This window comes from Pipistrellus kuhlii, unplaced genomic scaffold, assembly GCF_014108245.1.
Source record: "Pipistrellus kuhlii isolate mPipKuh1 unplaced genomic scaffold, mPipKuh1.p scaffold_m20_p_1, whole genome shotgun sequence".
Taxonomy (NCBI): Eukaryota; Metazoa; Chordata; class Mammalia; order Chiroptera; family Vespertilionidae; genus Pipistrellus; species Pipistrellus kuhlii.
In genome coordinates, this window is record NW_023425404.1 from 56,521,881 (window position 1) to 56,541,268 (window position 19,388).

Consider the following 19,388-nt stretch of genomic DNA (forward strand, 5'->3'; position numbering starts at 1 on the left):
ACTGAAACATCTCTGTGGAGAGCAGCTATAGCGTTTGGACAGGTTCAAGCCTTGGACTGATGAGAAGGATAAAAGTCCAAGCTTGGCCGAAACCGGTTTGGCTCAATGGATAGAGCGTCGGCTTGGGGACTGAAGGGACCCGGGTTCGATTCTGGTCAAGGGCATGTACCTTGGTTGCGGGCACATCCCCATTAGGGGGTGTGCAGGAGGCAGCTGATCGATGACTCTCTCTCATCAATGTTTCTAACTCTCTATCTTTCTCCCTTCCTCTCTGTACAAAATCAATAAAATATATTATAAAAAAAAAAAAGTCCAAGCTTGGAGGGCAAAGCCCTCCCAGCACAATTATAATCAAAGGCTACAGTTATATGTAAGCTTGACCTTATAGTCTGACCTTGTAGTACTAGGTAGCTGAGAGACGTAGACTCTGGGAAGTATAGCAAGTGCTGCTAAAACAAAGCTTGACAGAGTTCAGAGAATTGCAACAACAGCAAAGAAGTAGATTTGAAACTGGTAAGAACATTGTAAACATCTTGACCATTCCCTTGTTTTGCTTTGTGCGATTTGACTATAAAATAAAGATTCAGCTTACTGACAGGGTCACTGTGTCCTCATCCAGGCACAGTGATCCACCTGGCCCCAACTATATTCTCTTCTCTGTTTTCTGTAATCCTTCACTGCCCCTCCTCAGGTTCACCACTGGCTGTGCTGGACGTGGTTCAATCTCCATCAGTATATGAAGCACATTTTCTACTTCACTGATACTATAAATGGAACAAACCTTTAGCAGAGGGAATGAGGATGATCACATTGTTCACTGGTCAATTTACAGTTTAAGATGGTTTGTGCACCCAAGCCTAGAAGTGGGCAGCAGGTTCTTCATATTTGCTGAGATTTTAAATGCAGATCAATAAACCTTAATTCTAAATTAACTATCCCTGGAAAGAACTGACATGTCCTTAACTGAAATTTTTCTGGAAGGCTCCATGTTTGATTCAACTTTTATTTTTTATTCTTTATGGTGCCTGCCCATGGCAAGAACTTAAAAGAGTGGCTAGCTTTGTGGGAGACAGTCAAGCTAAGGAGCTCAACTAGCCATCCTAGAAGCACATGGTGGCAGGAAGATGCTGAGAGAAAAAGAGAGAGAGAGAGAGAGAGAGAGAGAGAGAGAGAGAGAGAGAGAGAGAGAGAGAGAGAGAGAAGTGATGAAAAAGTAAAATTCTATCACCACTTCATGAAAAGAAATTAATGAGCTGGTAGCACTTTGTACATATATAAAGGGTAACTATTTAGTTTTTAGTATAATCCATAACTTTCTTTCAAAAGTTTAATAAAAGCAGCACAACAGTAGCCTGGAATATATTTGTTTTCATTATCAAGACTATCAAGCGAGCACCTGCTAAGATGCACCAGAAGTGGGATGCATTCTTACTGGGACAAACATGGCCACAGTGAGCATGGCTATGAGCATCCAGAGGGCACAAAGTGCTTACATCATCTTCATACTAACTAGTGTAATTCCTGGCACATAGACAACACACTAAACAAAAGTTGGTTGAAAAGAATGGATAAAATTATTACAAGAATTATAATTAACTGTTAGGAGTTATCTATAGTCATTTGTTTGTAGTTTGTCTCCCCACTAGACCATAACTCCACAAATGTGAGGACTTCATGGAGATTCTGTCTAGTATCTAAAATAGTACTTAACTTCAAATCTTATTTTTTGGAATTAATGAATGAATATATGAGTATGTTTTTAGTTGGAGAAACTAAAGTCCTTTATTCATCTGTGACTTCTCTTAATACAATATACCTATTTGTAGTTGTACAAAAGTAATAAATTTACAAGATAGGATAAATCCCATTGAGTATACCCAAATCATCAAAGGACTCTTTTTCCAGTATTGCCTGGCTAAATCTTATACTATAGCAACTGCTTAGTACATGGTAATGAATCAAGGAAATTTAAGAAATGATTAGGATTAAGATAAATGTAATTTGTTTTTATTTTTCTCTTCTATTGATAAAATAGATCAGATAAAATATTTATTTTATAAAATGACATACAGAGCACAATAAGTAGAACATTTAAAAATTTTTAAAAAAATATATTTTATTGATTTTTTACAGAGAGAAGGAGAGAGGGATAGAGAGCTAGAAACGTCGATGAGAGAGAAACATCGACCAGCTGCCTCTTGCACACCCCTTACCGGGGATGTGGCTACAACCAATGTACACACCCTTGACCGGAATTGAACCTGGGACCTTTCAGTCCACAGACCGACGCTCCACCACTGAGCCAAACTGGTTTCGGCAAGTAGAACATTTAAATGGGATAAAAAATTTCAAGGAAGTCATAATTCTTAAGAAGCATTATGTATAAACGGTAAGAATCCTTGCCTTTCAAAAGTAGTCCAGATTAGAAACCCTGAGAGTGGGAGGGGAAAGGGAGGAAGGATACCAGGGAGGGAGAAATTGTAATTTTGCTTATAAAAGAATCAAAGTAAAATAAACATGTTTGTAATGTCTCTGCAACAAAATTCAAGGTGTATGTACAAATGCAAATAAAGAAAACATACAATCATATTAGTGGTCTATTTATGTACCAATATTTTCCCATAGTTGGATTTAAAATGATGATCTATCTAAATTTACCTGGCATAGTACTTTAGATCTAATTAATCATAGTGAAGGGGTAAAAGAAAAACCCCATAACCATATTTCATACAAGGCTCTGAATTCTGATGTTCTAATCATATGTAAACATATTAATTCAGTAATACATTAAAACCCTTAAAAGGCATAGAATAAATTAACAACTTCTTTGTATGCTGATGAGGAAATGCTTCAAAGCAGGACTGAGGTTTCATGGAGTCAGCTAAACATCCTATAACTCATTTATTTTTTAAAGATCAGTTAAGTATCATCTGTGGGTATGCTTCAATGAAATAATTACCTCCAGATGCTATAGGACAGAGGAAGAGATGGGACCCATCAATTTTAAATCCCCTTTCTGAACTTGTCTGTGAGTGGTAATAACTCCTGGCTATGCTTTTGCATTGCCTTTGTCAGCCATGGGGAAGCCAGTCTAATACACTCAGTTCCCAGAATCCAGGGAGTTGAAAATCCAGGACTAGAGTACATTTAAGCTACTGGTCTTTCATACTCAAGAAGAAAGCAGAGAAAAGCTAGGTTAAGCAAAGAAATGATGCTGAGGGCCTGACTACACGTAAGCAGGTGGTGCCAAGAGACTAACATCAAGCAATCCTAAAACTATGACTGCTTAGTGGTGGTTTAAAACAATGAAATAGATTTGACCATGTGATATTGGCCACTGAGTGATCGACATGATCTGATATTTCATAACACTATGAGAACTCCATGGTCCTTAAACATATCTCATGGTGCCTCAGGAGTCATCTATCACAACTGGTTCTGATCCATTATACATTCTATTATTTATTAAATCTTAAAAGACAACTTCTATCTAATTTATCTTTTTTTCCATAGGCTGAACACTTCAATTGTCCTTCTATATGAGAAAAACTTGCTGCTTTTACATATTGAAATTTAATTCAGTAATTTGAGGCCACTTAATTTATCAACTTTCTTTAACACTAGCTAGAGAATATTTGTATCTCCCACCTCCAAGTTACCAACAATCTTATGACACATTCAACTCCATTCTCCAGTTCATTAATAAAAATGCTGAACACTAAAGACTTAAACCAGATTTCTTGCAGGGCTGTAGTCAATCTCTCTCTCCAACCTGATGCAAAATCATTCAATTGACTTTCCTTGGACCAATTCTCTGTCCATTTTCAAACAAAAATTATGTAATTCAATATTCTTTTATTTTTTCACCTAAAAAAATCACACTAGGTAGACTTAAATATCTACATAAAACAGATGTGTACAATAATACAATTTATATGGAACCTTTACAAATTACCACATCTAAAATGGAAAAGAGGAGTTAATTCATCATAGAATGCTTTATGATTTCCACAGTTATCACATACATGCCCTTTGAGACTTAATTTCTAATGCTTCAGAGATACTGAAAGAAATAACAGTCTACAATAAGATTCCACACTGGCACACAAACACATGCATACATGTGAGATTTTTAAAATCACACTAAATCTATGATGACAGTTAATGTTTGACATAAAAGTAATAAAAGCTTAATATCTGGCTTTCAAGGAAAAGAACTACCCAATCTCGTACACCAGACAAACATACCTAACAGGAATTTTTCTAACCATTCTTTTTAATATATAAAGCATTTTATAGACAATATTTCTTTTGCTTCCTTCTTTCATAAAGCCTAGATTATGGTTAATATCTCATGACACCAAAAGTAATACTGTATCAGATATTAAAGCATTTTTTTCAGCCACTTATTCCATAAAATATTAATTGCAAGCCTGTGCATGTGCTGTATATATGGGGGATTAGGTAACTAGATTCCTGCTCAGTTCTAAATCAATAAAAGATAACATGTAGAGCATCAATCATCGTTCACTCTTCCGTTAGTACATAATAAGTGCAAGAGGAAGATTTTAAAAATATATATTTAAGCACTCCTGGAGCTGTTACGAGCGGGAGAGGATGTAAGCCATACTTACCGAGGAAGGACAGGTTTTTCTCCAGAAGCAAGTCTCTCAGCAGGATTTCGTGCTCATGGCCAATAGCACTGGGGTGTTTGAGTTAAGGAGGGTGACACGCAAAATTATGAAAAGATGCTATCAGGAAAACACTACACCAGGGTTATACTTTGAGATGAAAAGAAATATAAGATGTAATTTTAGCTACTATTTCTAACTTTAGACTACCTCCCTGAGATTTCTACCTCCCTTCATTTTATTTTATTTTTTAAAATATATTTTTATTGATGTCAGAGACTGGAAGAGAGAGAGATAGAAACATCAGTGATGAGAGAGAATCATCGATTAGCTGCCTCATGCACGCCCCAACTGGGGCTTGAGTCCCCAACCCCAGCATGCACCGACTGGGAATCAAACTGTGAACTTCTGGTTCATAGGCTGATGCTCAACCACTGAGCCACACCAGCTGGGCCACCTCCCCTCATTTTAAAAGATTCAATGGAATTTTTCTATAATGCTTATATGCATTTTGGCAAATAAAGATTTGTAAATAGATATGTATGTAGTTTATCTTCTTTTGAAAAGAGGATGGTCATTTTAAGCATCTTTTAGGCTATGTTAAACATCTCTCAATTCAATTCAGCACAGGTTTATTACGCACTTAGTGCAGCAAAGAAGACCAACAAGCCTTTATGCTGAAAGAGCTGCCAGTCTTACAGAGTTCCACATCTTCTGTGAATTCACACGTGCCACACAGCTGGCATTTACAGCTCGTATTTTACCTCCAGTCACTGTTGGTGAGCTTCTGGGACTTGGGAAGCCAAACAACTGACTTGTTGAGAGTTGCATATAATGTGAAAGAAAGACATCTTAGTAAAAGGACTGAGGTTAGTGAGTGTGTACATAGACTGGCTCAAGTCCTTTTCTCCTGTATGTGCAAGTGTACACATATTATAATATGCATATAGATAGATACACACATATACTTTTTTTGAGTGCTTACTCTGAGGCAGGCACTCTGCAAGGGCTTCATATATGTTATTTCATCCTTACAGTTACCATTATCCTTATTTTATAGATGAGGAAACTGAGGCTTAGAAAGGACTCTGCACTTAATGTGTGACAAAGCAGAGGATCAGGATAAAATCTGTGCAAATCCTGTATTTACAAATTCCATACAGCTTCAATTTATTTAAAAAAAATAATAAAAATGAATTATGTAAAATAATTGATACTAGCTAATAGTTCTTAAATACCATATGCTAACCCTTAATGCTATGAACACTTTGGGGTGCTATCATCTTATTTAATCTTCAGCACAACCACACAAGTAGGTAGCCCCATTTTCACTGCTAAGGAAAGCAAGGATCAGGAAGGCCAAGGAACTTGCTCAAAACCCCACGACTGATAAATAATGAAACCAGGAAAGGGGATTGAAATTCTGGTGTATTTTCCAAAAGGTTGGGATTTGCAAAGTCTGAAAAGGAGTGTTGTCCTAGCCTGGTACTTTAATCACTGTCAAAAGCATTTGGTTATAATTGTCTAATTCTCCATTTCACTGTTAATGTCAACCTGGTCCTATCCTCCTCAACTTCCCAGGGACTGTTTAATTCTGACAATGCCCTGCAATAGTTCAATTTAAAATGAGTAAATCTCATACATTCTTTGTAAAAAAATCTTAGCAAATTATCCTATTCTTTATCAGCACACACTGATGCATAGCATTTAGAATTTCAGAGATGTCAGATCATGTCAACTGTCAAAATGAGTCTGAGGTCATCATCACTGCTTTTTCCTTCTGTTGTTCCCCCTCCCCACTTTAATGCACATGGCTGTGTTTATCTAAAATTTTAATGAAAAAAAAATAAAGAAAACACATTTTTAAATCACAAAATTTCACACATGCGCAGAGTCCATTGAAGACATTTGATAAATACCTCTCAATGATTTCTCATTAGTAGAGGCGTACCACATCTTAGAACTAAATTATTTACTCCTATCCCACATAAATGTGCTCTCACTTTTATTGTTGTAAATTATTTACATCTAAAATGTTGAATCATGAAACTGAGGTTACTGATGGTACAGAAATGAAACCCACAGCGTTTTAAGCTTCCTGCATCATTATGTTTCTTTGCTTCTCTGCTTAGGTCTTTGTCTAATAGCTGCGTCCTGAAGTCACACTTTGGAAAGTTGAGGTGGCTGGTTTCTCACGCCTTTTGTGTCAGTGAATATGAACTGTGGCAGGAAAGGTGTGAGTGAGCCTGGCTATGGAGAAAAAAAGAAATGGTGGACACAGAAAGAAAAAGAAAACACAAGGATAATTTATATTCTTTTTGCTACTGTACTTTCTTGATGTCTATTAGTAAATAACCAACTTACTTTATCTTACTTACACAAAGGTCTACATGTAACATTTTTATAATGGAGTAAGAAAGTTTTCTATCTATTCAATTTACTACATACTATTATATGCTTTCTTTCTTACAAAATGATGTAATTTACTGAGAGTAAGTGATGTAAGCATTACCAAATTATCAAAACAACTTATAAATAGCATTTTCACTCACATGGAAAACTAGTAATTTTATTCAGTATGAAATAAAATAACTCCTGTTGATCAGTCTAGGCCCGTGGTCGGCAACTGAGGCTAGTGAGCCACATGCAGCTCTTTGGCCCCTTGAGTGTGGCTTTCACAAAATACCACAGCCTGGGCGAGTCTGTTTGAAGAAGTGGCCTTAGAAGTTTAAGTTTAGCCGAAACCGGTTTGGCTCAAAGGATACAGCATCGGCTAGGGGAGGTCCCGGGTTCGATTCCGGTCAAGGGCATGTACCTTGGTTGTGGGCATATCCCCGGTAGGGGGTGTGCAAGAGGCAGCTTATCGATGACTCTCTCTCATCGATATTTCTAGCTCTCTATCTCTCTCCCTTCCTTTCTGTACAAAATCAATAAAAATATATTAAAAAAAAAAGAAGTTTAAGTTTAAAAAATTTGGCTCTCAAGAAATTTCAATCGTGTACTATTGATATTTGGCTCTGTTGACTAATGAGTTTGCTGACTATGGGTCTAGGTGATAACTATGCAAGTATATTTACATTATATAAAACTGCTACTACCTTAATGCAAAGATAAAAATCAGTTCTCTATAAACTTCCCAGCTTATTTTATTTTGCACGGTAAAAGCAATCACCAATTTTGAATTTTGGAAAAATACGCTTTTGGTTCTACTTTGCTTGGATATAAACATATATAAAATATAAGGTCTAGAAAATAATGCTTGTAAAAACAGTAATTTTTCTGGCAATAGGCACAGTAATGGAACTGCCAAATTATAATCTAGCCAGTCAATGCAATTTATAGACATATATCATTATCTTTATCAGTTGAAATCTTGTCTACATTAAATTCTACACAGCGAAAAAAGGAAAGTGAATAATGGCAAAAATGTAAGGAAAATACTCCAAACAGAATTTATAATGCTCCATAAGCAGAAACACTTAGACTTCGTCTATAATACCTATTATTGATGTATGGCAGTGACCATGGGGCAAAACTTGTAAATAACCTCACAAGCCATTTTCTTCGCCAGCAATACAGCAGTCTAGTTTCCCGTAAGCATCTCAACTATTACTGAAAAATAGCCTCCTGGCATTTACAAAGCAGTTGACTTCATACTTTAGTCCATGCATATATAATTAGATAGTTATGTTTAAAATCAATATGCAATCCTTCAAAAGACATTATGCTTTTAAAACCTTAACTTTAAATTGATTTTTAACTATTTTATGTGCTTGAAAATTAACATGTAATTCCGCCCCAGATACTCTGAGACGGTGTTAGTTGTTATACGAATGTGGTAAACTTGATTGCGATAGCAACTTGAGGTTGGCATTCCTACAACTTCTAACTACCATTAGTTTTACCCTGAAAATAGAAGTATTGTTTTATTTTGGTCTAATAAAAAAGTTAGCTTATGACAATGCTGTGATTCTATTAAGTTAGGTTGGGAGGAACACACTTGGAGAATAATTTATCAAGGGCTATGACATAGATACTGAATATTCTTGCAGATTATTTTTAGGCACTGGCTGGCTCAATTGTTAGAGCATCGTCCCGGTACACCAAGGTTGTGAGTTCAATCCCTATGAGGGCACATACAAGAATCAACCAAAGAATGTATAAATAAGTGGAACCACAAATAATGTTTCTTTCTCTCCCTTTCTCTAAGAATAAATAAATAAAAATGGAAAAATATTATTTTTAAAATTAAGCTTTATGAAAAAATAAATGAATGATTTAATTTTTTTTTAACTGACTCTCACCTTCATGAATCAAGGTGGAATATAAACATGCATGTGCATGCACATACACACTTGACTAGCGAGGGCTATAAAAAACACACAAAAACACGAAAAGCCTATACCAGGAAGGGTATGTTCTACTATAAGAAATGTGAGAGCCCAGTTGGTTTGGTTCAGTGGATAGAGCATCAGCCTGTGGACTGAAGGGTCCTAGGTTCAATTCTGGTCAAGGGCACATGACCAAGTTGGGGAATTGATCCCCAGTAGGGGCTGTGCAGGAAGCAGCCGATCAATGATTCTCTCTCATCATTATGTTTCTTTCTTTCCCTCTCCTTTCCTCTCTGAAATAAATAAAAATATATTAAAAAAGAAAGAGAAATGTGAGACTCATGGGCTCAGATAGATACAATTTTAATTTAGAAAACTACTTATTATTTATGCTTTAAGTAGCATTTTTAGTCAATGATTATATTAAAATTCTTAGTGTTGCCACCATACGTATTGAGGAATAATGTCCTATGTCATGAAGTCATTACTGTCCACTCAAATCCTGTTTTAAGAAGCAAGCATTAACTCTTCAGTAATGCCGAAGTCTCTAATGAAGACTGGACATACTTTCTTAGCCTTAAATCCATCCAGAGAGAAAAATTATCTGGGTTTCTCTAAAAGTGTTTATTAGGGATCCAAGTGACAGCTCAGATTGTAATCAGCATTTAAGCAATGAGAATCTACTGCCCTTTAAAATGTGATGGTCTCTGGCGGCATTTTAATCACATCATCCTTTAACTTCAGGCAAAATTTATTCTAGCAAACTCAACTGAATTTGGTTCATTTTAAATAGAAATTTGTTCTATTTTTAAAAAATGTTCATCGGGATAGTTAGATACGTTCCAAGACAGTATGCTACCAGACTAATGACTCTGTACCTTTAAACTCATTGAAAACCAAGCAGTCTGAAATAAGCATGTAAAGGTGCAGCAGCTGCACTGACATCTTCCCAGGGCCTATCTGGCTTTTCCTGCACTGTGGAAAACGATGTTCTGCGGTGACCCTCCAGTTGATGGAATGTAAAATAGAAGAGTATGATATGTGTTTTGTGAAGCAGAACTTTATGTCATGTTAAAGCTAGACACGTCTCCTCCGCCGAGTCTAAGCTCGTCAATTGTGCACCTAAAATTTTATGGGCAAGGATACTGTTTGATGCAGTCCACCAGCGGTCCATAACAGCAGTCGTTCACAGTGCACTACAGACAAATAAGAGAAGGGGTCTGGGGTGGGGCAACTACAAAAACTATTACAGTTAAACAGCATACTAAAAGCAGTATCCTTGAATTAAAAAAAGAAATTAAAAACGTTATTAAAAGGCTGTGCAGATTTAATCACAGAAAACAAAAATTGCATGCTTTTTATTCACTATAAAAGCAAGCTATTAAAAAGTGAAATGCTCTTCTCACAAATATTGCATTGCCATTACGGTGCACCCTGACCTCAGTGATAGTTTATGATGACAGTAATTAAATGAGGTTTAAAATCCTTTACTCTGCTAGGCAGATAACAGCATTGCCACTGAAAATAGACAGCTGTGATTAATACCTGATAGACCTGATTTGCTAGAACTCCATCTGGAATCTGAGAAGGGTCCCGAAGCAGACTATTTATAACAGACTTGGAGGCTGTAGAAGAAAGGAGATGAACTGTTAGCAGACAGTCAACATACTTTAAATGCAACATGAGAAGTGACATATACCTATATATACACAAACCGTAAAAAATGAAAACACTACTGATAGTAATCATTTCCTTTTTATAAATGTATGGAAAGCTTTTAATTAGTCCATTTTGCCAAGTTTATAAGCCACATTGCCAGAATTGAAGGTGACCTAATCTTTTCCAAGGTAAATTAACAAGTACAGACCTAAAGCATATGTCTCTGCAGATAAATTAGCTTTGGAAAAGCCCACTTGGGGAAAAAAATACATACCACAAAGGCAGTCAGAAAATAAAATATTTACCTTTGGCAGGTAAGTATTTTATAACAAAGCATATGTATATAGAAAGCTTAGTGAAGGCAGGTAAGATTCAAAGACTTCAGCAGTGTCAATAAAAATAACTTTCAGCCAAGAAAGCATCTCTGAATCCTAAACCTTTCTCAAATAATTCTCATCAATTGCCATAAAATGTTATGTCCATTTAATAGGTGAGAAAAGTAGGTAAAATGACTGACAATTGAGGGAATAGTAAATAAGAAAAAATATATACATTTATATGTGAATTTTCCCCCCCTAAATGTCTCCTGACATCCTATTGTAAATTACATTAACCTTATCCCAGGGAACTGTTATAGAAGAGGCTATGGGAGGCATCTAATGAGGGATGCTATATCAGGCCACATTCTTTGAAAATTGAGGCAGGAGATGCTGGCCTCACTGTCTAATGTAGGCACATGAAAACCAAAGTAGCCAAAACTCCCTATCCTCTGCAATGGAGTATTCAAGTCTCTAGGCCAGTGATTTTCAAACTGTGTGCCCCAAGAATTTTTAAAACATGCACACCTGATTATTTAGTCATGGAAACCGACCTCTTTGCCCTTAGATTGTCCAATTAAAAAAAAAAAAAATGACAACAGCCAACACAACAGTAGCTATCCAGTGTGAATGAATCAAAATTATACCTTTTTAAAAATCAGATTGGCTATATATATATATATATATATATATATATATATATATATATATATTTGGTGTGCTGCAGAATTTTAGTATTAGTTTGTGTGTGCCATGAGATGAGAAAGGTCGAAAATCACTGCTCTAGCCTGAAGCTAAGGCAGGTGGTGACTAGGAGTAAATTCGTTCAAGTCCTCCAGTGGAATGGTTTCCAAATATTTAGTGAAATGGCTTAAGGTCTGGTCCATACAAAAACAATCTAAAATGCATGCTAGAGAATCACCTAATTAATAAAGTAAACAGAGACCACAGATATACATCCTTCAGGTTCTGAGATAATCTTTTGGCTTAGCTTTAAATTTTTTTTAAAGATTATGTTCTTTATCAAATTCAGTACCATACGAACACTGACAGATATGATAAATGTTAGCAAATACTGTGGGAAGAGATAAGGAAATGACAACTTTCTCACTTAAGCATAGTACTGAATCCACAAAGAAAAAAAAAAGAAGTATAATTATTTTAATTATTTCCTATTTTTAGTCACATAACTGTACGTTTACAGTAACATTTATATACTTAACAGCCATAAGTAGGAGTGTTTGTACTGTAAGTGGAAAGGCCATATTTGGAATCCCAAGTGAGCATCACCACCAGAGGAAGGCTACGCAGGCCTATTGATACCACTGTATACCTTATCCATACGGAACCTCTCAAATTCAATGTCTTCATCTGTAGAAAGTGATTACGTATATTAATACTATCTGAGCTTACTATCTCAAAGTTTCTTGTGTGATTCTCTAGGGAAAATACCTTCAACTGCTATTTTGTTGTTATTTAGTATTTTGTTAACATTTAAATAACATTAAGAACCAAATCATATTAGGCTTTTACTTCCTATACATTTAAGCTGGACTAAATTATTGCTGAAGGAAATGAACATGGATGCGTGGTACAAACACTGGGAATATGAAAGAGCAAATTGTCTTATTGTAAAAGAATAGGTTATCATAGTAATCGTGTCAATCTATAGTAATGTACACGGTAAACTCACAGTTCTCTTGAGTCTGAGGGACCAGAGCAGTGCTCAGACATCTGGTCACCTTCTCTTAGGGGACTTACTCTCTCTAGTTTGCCACTCAGTCACCAGATAGTAATGACAGACACATTCTTTTAGATTACCCTTGATGCCCCAAGTGTTTCAAGGAAACAATAGCACCTTCTCCACATGCACCTGTGCCTGATCATCACTAAGACACTACACTGCTAACTCCCAGACCCCATGCCGTGTAAGGAAAAACAGTTAATCTAAATAGTGGTGGGGAACGTCTGGCCCAAGGGCCATATAAGGCTCACAAAATCATTAGGCATTGGGGGCGAGTTAATTAAATGTATGACCAAAGACAGCAGGTTAATTTTTAAGTGGATGACTTTGTATGGCCTGTGAATGATGTTATAAATATCCCCGTGGCCCTTGGCAGGAAAGGTGTTCCCCACACTTGATCTAAATGGTCAAACAGCATCACCAAAAGTGTTATCCTTTGGAAAATTACAGACCTCATAACCAACTGAAATAATGAAACAAAGGCTCCTTTTAAAAAAGAAGAGGAACAATACTCTAGGACATAAGAAAATTAGGTCATTTATTTTATGAGGGAAGAAAGGGAAATACTAAAGAAAAAAGAAACTGATGACATCATAATTTTCCTCACAATATAAACTTTAGAATAGTATGCTTATCAGACTTAAGAATCATAGCCAATAAACTTAAAAAAAATACTTTGAATGTATTGAATAGAAAAACACTATTCAAATCGAAGGAAGCTTGAGAGAGGAAGTCAGTCATTTAAAGTTGAATAGTAAAAATTATACATGAGTCCACATTCATGCAAAAAGTATGCTTGCATCTCAGATGAAGCCAGAGTGTGCACGTTAATTTTTACACACATATTTTGAAGTTTTGGAACTGCAAAAGGGATGAATGATAATATCAACCCGATAAGTAAAGGCAATTGGTCACTCTTGAGATGGCTGGGGATGAGAGGACTCAAGAAAGCCTGTGCCTTTTATCAAAGCTATCCCTGGGGCCAGTTCCTAGGGACAGGAGTCTTGTTTTCCCTAACCTCTGCCAGAGGCATGTATTCTGTTGATTTCATAGTTCACCTGCCACTGCTTCAACTTCCTACCAAGCATGTACAAAGCAGGAATGCATGAGTCACGTGGAGCGAGATGCACAAAAATAGGAGAGCCGGTACCTGTTAAAGTTAGAGGACAGGCAACAGGCAATGCCTGGATGAAGGCACAATGCCTAAAGAGAGGTTCTAATATTTTAAACTGTGAAATATTTCTAACAAAAAGAAGCCCGGAGCCTGATACAATAAACATCTACCTACCCACCACTCTGATTTAATTTCTGGACCTGCAATTAAATTTACTTTAAATACTCTAATATTAATTTTTATAAACGTTTTAAATGTATCAGTCTTCCTAGAGGTTGATTTATTACTATATTCCAGAAATAAACTTTGGCTTTGTTGATTCTCTCTGCTATTGCATTTCTTCACATTTCATTTATGTTTTTGTGTTCATTATTTCCTGCTTTCTATTTTGAATTTGCTACAGTATTCTTTTGCTAACTTACTACTTCTATTGAATATTTTCAATGTTTGATTTTAACATATACTTTTTTTTAAATTATTGACACTATTACAGATGTCCCCATCCTCACCTGCCCTTTGCCCACATCCACCCAGAACGCCCATCCCCTTCCCTATGGCCATCACCACACTGTGTCTGTGTCTATGGGTTATGCATATAAACTCTTTGGCTAATCCCTTCATCTTCTTTCATCTAGTCCTTCCTTCTCCCCTTTCTCCTCCCAGCCCCGCCCTCCAGCTATCAGTCTGTTCCATGTATCCATCCCTGTTTTGGATTTGTTCATCAGTTTATTTTGTTCATTAGATTCCACATACAAGTGAGATCATTTGGTATTTGTCTTTCTATGACTGGCTTATTTCATTTAGTATAATAATCTCTATTAAGTCACTGACTACAGCTCTTCCTTCAGGGTCTGACATGGCTCGAACGATGACAACACAGCTGTGGCTCCTTCTGGTGTGGGGGGTTGAAGTATGGGCATCTGGGCCCAGGACTGAGCTTCCCAATGTCTGCAAGGATGCCAAGTACCACAAGGAGAAGCCAAGCCTGGAGGACAAGCTGCATGAGCAGTGCAGTCCCTGGAAGAAGAATGCCTGCTCTGTCAACACCAGCAAGGAAGCCATAGAGATGTTTCCCCTCCTGTACAGATTCAACTGGGACCACTGCGGCCTGATGAAACCCACCCACAAGCACCACTTCATCCAAGACACCTGCCTTATGAGTGCTCCCCCAACCTGGGGCCCTGGACCGAGGAGGTGAACCTGAGCTGGCACAAAGAGAGGATCCTGAATACCCTGTGCAAGAGGACTGAGAGCTGGTGGGAAGACTGCAGCACCTCCTACACCTGCAAGAGTAACTGGCACAAGAGCTGGACCTGGACCTCAGGGTCTAATGAGCGCCCAGTGAAGGCTGCCTGCCCCGCTTTGATTTCTACTTCCCCAGGCCTGCTGCTCTGTGCAATGAAATAATTCCTACAAAGTCAGCAATTATAGCCAAGGCAGTAGCCACTGCATCCAGATGTGGTTTGACCCAGCCCAAGGCAACCCCAAAGAGGAGGTGGCCAGATTCTATGCTGAGGCCATGAATGGAGCTGGGTTCAATGGGGCCTGGCCACTCCTGCTTAGCCTGGCCCTAATGCTGCTAAGCTCCTTTTACCTTCTGATACCTGGTCATCCCCACCTTGTTCAATTTCAAGGCTCAGCTCCCATGGTGGGAGCTCTGTCCAACAGTTTGAATAAACTATCCCACAAAACTAAAAAAATATATAATAAAAAATAATAATCTTTATAATGTTTCCTGCATTATAATTAATTCTGCTTTAACTACATGCCAAAAGCTTTGTTGTTATTTATAAACATTTTATAGTTTCCATAACTTCATCTTTGATCAATAAATTATTTTAAAAAGTATTTCAATTTTTTTTTATATTTCTAATTTGATTACATCATGGTCAAAGTATGTAATGTTTATGTTAATTTTGGGGTATTTTACTTTGTGTTTTTATATGCAAACAATTTTTATAAATATTCTGTGTCTTTAAAAAAACACTGAATCGTCCCTAGCTGCTTTAGTTCAGTGGATAGAAAAATCAGCCTGCAAACTGAAGGGTCCTGGGTTTGATTCCAGTCAAAAGCACATGTTTGGGCTGGTGGCTCCATCCCATACTGGGGATCAGTGCAGGAGGCAGCCAACAATGATTCTCTCTCACCATTGATGTTTCCATCTCTCCCTCTCCCTTCTTCTCTAAAATCAATGAAAATATATTTTTAAAAATACCGAATCTCCTATTTTTGAGGTACAGGTTTTAGGTATATCAAGTAGGTCAATATATATATATATATATATATATATATATATATATATATATACACACACACACACACATACACATATAAATAAATAAATAAATACATACATATATATATGTGTGTGTGTGTGTGTGTGTATGTATGTATTTATTTATTTATTTCTCACCTAAGGATATGTTTTTATTGATTTTTAAAGAGAGAGAAAGGGGAAAGGGAGAGGAAGAGGAAGAGAGAGACATCGATGTGAGAGAAGCATGGATCTCCTGCAGTTGCCCTGACCAAGGAGCAAACCTGCAACCTCGGTGAGTGCCCCGACTAGGAATTGAATCCTAATCTTTTTGGTGTAGGGAGTGATGCTCCAGCCAACTGAGCCACCCAGCCCAAACTCAAGATTTTTTGTTGTAGTATTCAAATCTGTATTGTTACTACTTTTTTGCCCCATACTGGGTATGAAATTATCTACTTGCAACTGTCACATTCAGAATTATGTCTACCTTATTATTTCCCATGTTCTGCTAATCATTCTCTTCCCTTCTCTCTTTCCCATTTACTACCACCTTCAAGTTGATTACATTTTCTTTATTCCTCATTTCTCTATTTTATTCACTTGCAAATAATACAGTTTATGTCTATTTCTTTATATGTCCTCTCCGAAAAATTCTATAAACAGCTTAGAATGCACTTACTTCAAGCCCCACTCCTTGATTAACTTACAAGTTATTTTACTTATTTTTGTCCAAACAACTTGTCCACAGAAACAATTTCCCAGTTAATTTTGGGATGGTTAACTTTATGTTAACTTAACTGGGCCAAAGGAGGGCTAAACATTTGGTCAAAGATTACTCTGGGTGTGTCTGTAAGAGTGTTTCTGGTGAGATTAACAGTTGAATCAGTAGATTGGGTAAAGCAAATGGCCCTCCTCAAATGGGTGGGCCCTATCTGCTCATTTAAAGGCCTGGCTAGAACAAAAAGACTGAGGAGAAAAGAAGTCTTTATGCCCAATGACCTTCATGCTGGAGCATTAGTGTTTTTCTGCTTTTATATTGGCTTCCCCAGGGTCTCAAACCAGCAGGCCTTTAGACTGGACTTGCACCTTTGGCTTTCCTGAATCTCCAGCTTGCTAACTGTAAAGCTCAGGAATGATCAGTTTCTATAATACAACCATGGAAGCCAATTTCTTATAATAAATCTCTCCTCCATCCCTCTTACTCTACACACGCGCAGGCGAACGCACAGATATACTAGCTCCGTGGTCAGCAAACTGCGGCTCTCAAGCCACATGTGGCTCTTTGGCCCTTTGAGTGTGTCTCTTCCACAAAATACCATGGCCTGGGCGAGTCTATTTTGAAGAAGTAGCACTAGGAGAAGTTTAAGTTTAAAAAATTTGATTCTCAAAAGAAATTTCAATTGTACTGCTGATATTTGGCTCGGTTGACTAATGAGTTTGCTGACCACTGCACTAACATACAAATACACACACAACATATACACCTTATCATTCTGTTTCTTTGGAGAACCTTGACTAATACAGGCTCTTTCATTTATTTATTTGTTTATTTTTTAAATATATTTTTATTTATTTTTTACAGAGAGGAAGGGAGAGGGATAGAGAGTTAGAAACATCATGAGAGAGAAACATCGACCAGCCACATTCTGCAACATGCTTTACTGGGGATGTGCCTGCAACCCAGGTACATGTCCTTGATCTGAATCGAACCTGGGACCCTTCAGTCCGTAGACCAACGCTCTATCCACTGAGCCAAACCAATTTCAGCTCTTTCCATTTTTTAAAACATTCAATGATGGTTTTTATTTAGTTTTATCAGCATGTCACCAATTTCCTTTCTCAGCATTGCTTCTTAAATTCCACTTTCTGTTTTAAGGCCTAAAAATTGGATATTGCTACCAATGCACCACATTAGTTATTTCAGCTGAGATTACTGAGCAGTAAAATCTCTTAGTCTTTCCTTGCCTGAAAATATATTTACTTCATTCTCACTCTTGAATGATAATATAGCTGGGTATTGAATTACAGACTATCATTTCACTTCAACCCTTTGAAGATATAATTCCACTGTCTCTTAACATCTATTTTTTGTGTAGCTTTATTTATTAACATCTGTTCCTGATAAGAACTCCACTATCAATCTGACAGTAATCTCTATATAAGTAATTTGTCTTTTATCTCTAGTTCCTTTTGGATTATTCTTTGATATTCAATAGTTTAATCACTGTGCACCTATGTGTGGCACTTTTTATTTAACCTGTTTGGAATTAGCTATGTTTCATGAACCTAATGATAAAAAAAAAGACAAGTTTTTAAAATTTTGAGCCATTATATCATTGGCCTCCTTCATTCAGTCACTCTGCAACTCTTATATGAGATGTATTGGGAGGCCTTATCCTATTCTTTTTTTTTCCTGCTCTCTTCATCTCTTGTGTTTATACTAAAAGTGTTTTCCTTAAATGCATCCTATAATTTATTAATTTTGTTCTAATCTAATTCTTCTAATATAATATTTCATTCATGTAATGAGCTTTTAACTTCAAAGACAATTATTTCCTTTCTAAATTTTATTTTTGTTTTTCCAAAATTATTCTGCTTGTTCTTTACATGCCTCAATGTAATAAAAGCCATCTATGGCAAATCCACAAACAATGTCATACTCAATGGGCAAAAGCTACAAGTGTTTACCTTAAGATGGAGAATAAGACAAGGATATTGGTTTTCTCCACTCTTATTCAACATAGTACTAGAAGTCCTAGCCATAGTAACTAGACAAGCAGAAGAAAATAAAAGGCACACAAATGTGAAAAGAAGTAAAACTATCATTACTTGCAGATGGCATGATACTGTATGTAGAGAACCCTTAAGATTTCACCAAAAAACTAGAACTGATAAATGAATTCAGTAAAGTAGCAGTATACAAAATAAATATCCATAAGTCAATTGCTTTTTTTATACACCAATAATAAACTATCAGAAAGGGAAACTAAAGAAAACAACTCCACTTACAATTGCATAAAAAATAAAATACCTGAAAAGAATTTAACCAAGAATATAAAAGACCTGTAATTGGAAAATTATAAGACACTAAAGAAAAAAATTGAAGAAGATGCAAATAAGTGGAAACATATACCGTGTTCGTGGATTGGAAGTATTAACATCATTAAATCATCCTTATTACCCAACGCAACCTATATATTTAACACAATTCCTATCAAGATACCAATTGTATATTTTATAAAACTAGAACAAATATTCCAAAAATTTACATAGAACCACAAAACACCCTGAATAGCCACAGAAATCTTCAGAAAAAAAATAACAAAGTTGGAGGAATC

The 19,388-nt window shown here is 36.5% G+C and overlaps 1 protein-coding gene and 1 pseudogene across 2 annotated transcripts in view; one reads left to right on the plus strand and one right to left on the minus strand.

The window, feature by feature from the left end:
• CDIN1 (CDAN1 interacting nuclease 1) overlaps positions 1-19,388 on the minus strand; it is a 214,255-nt gene that overhangs the window by 100,087 nt on the left and 94,780 nt on the right. For both annotated transcript variants that reach the window (XM_036446681.2, XM_045583796.1), the window contains exons 6-8: positions 10,508-10,587; positions 10,109-10,158; positions 4,635-4,702 (exon numbers count right to left, since the gene is read on the minus strand). In XM_036446681.2, coding sequence (XP_036302574.1) covers positions 4,635-4,702; positions 10,109-10,158; positions 10,508-10,587 — 198 coding nt within the window. The remainder of the gene's footprint in view (positions 1-4,634; positions 4,703-10,108; positions 10,159-10,507; positions 10,588-19,388) is intronic.
• On the plus strand, positions 14,625-15,552 carry LOC118702471 (annotated as a pseudogene).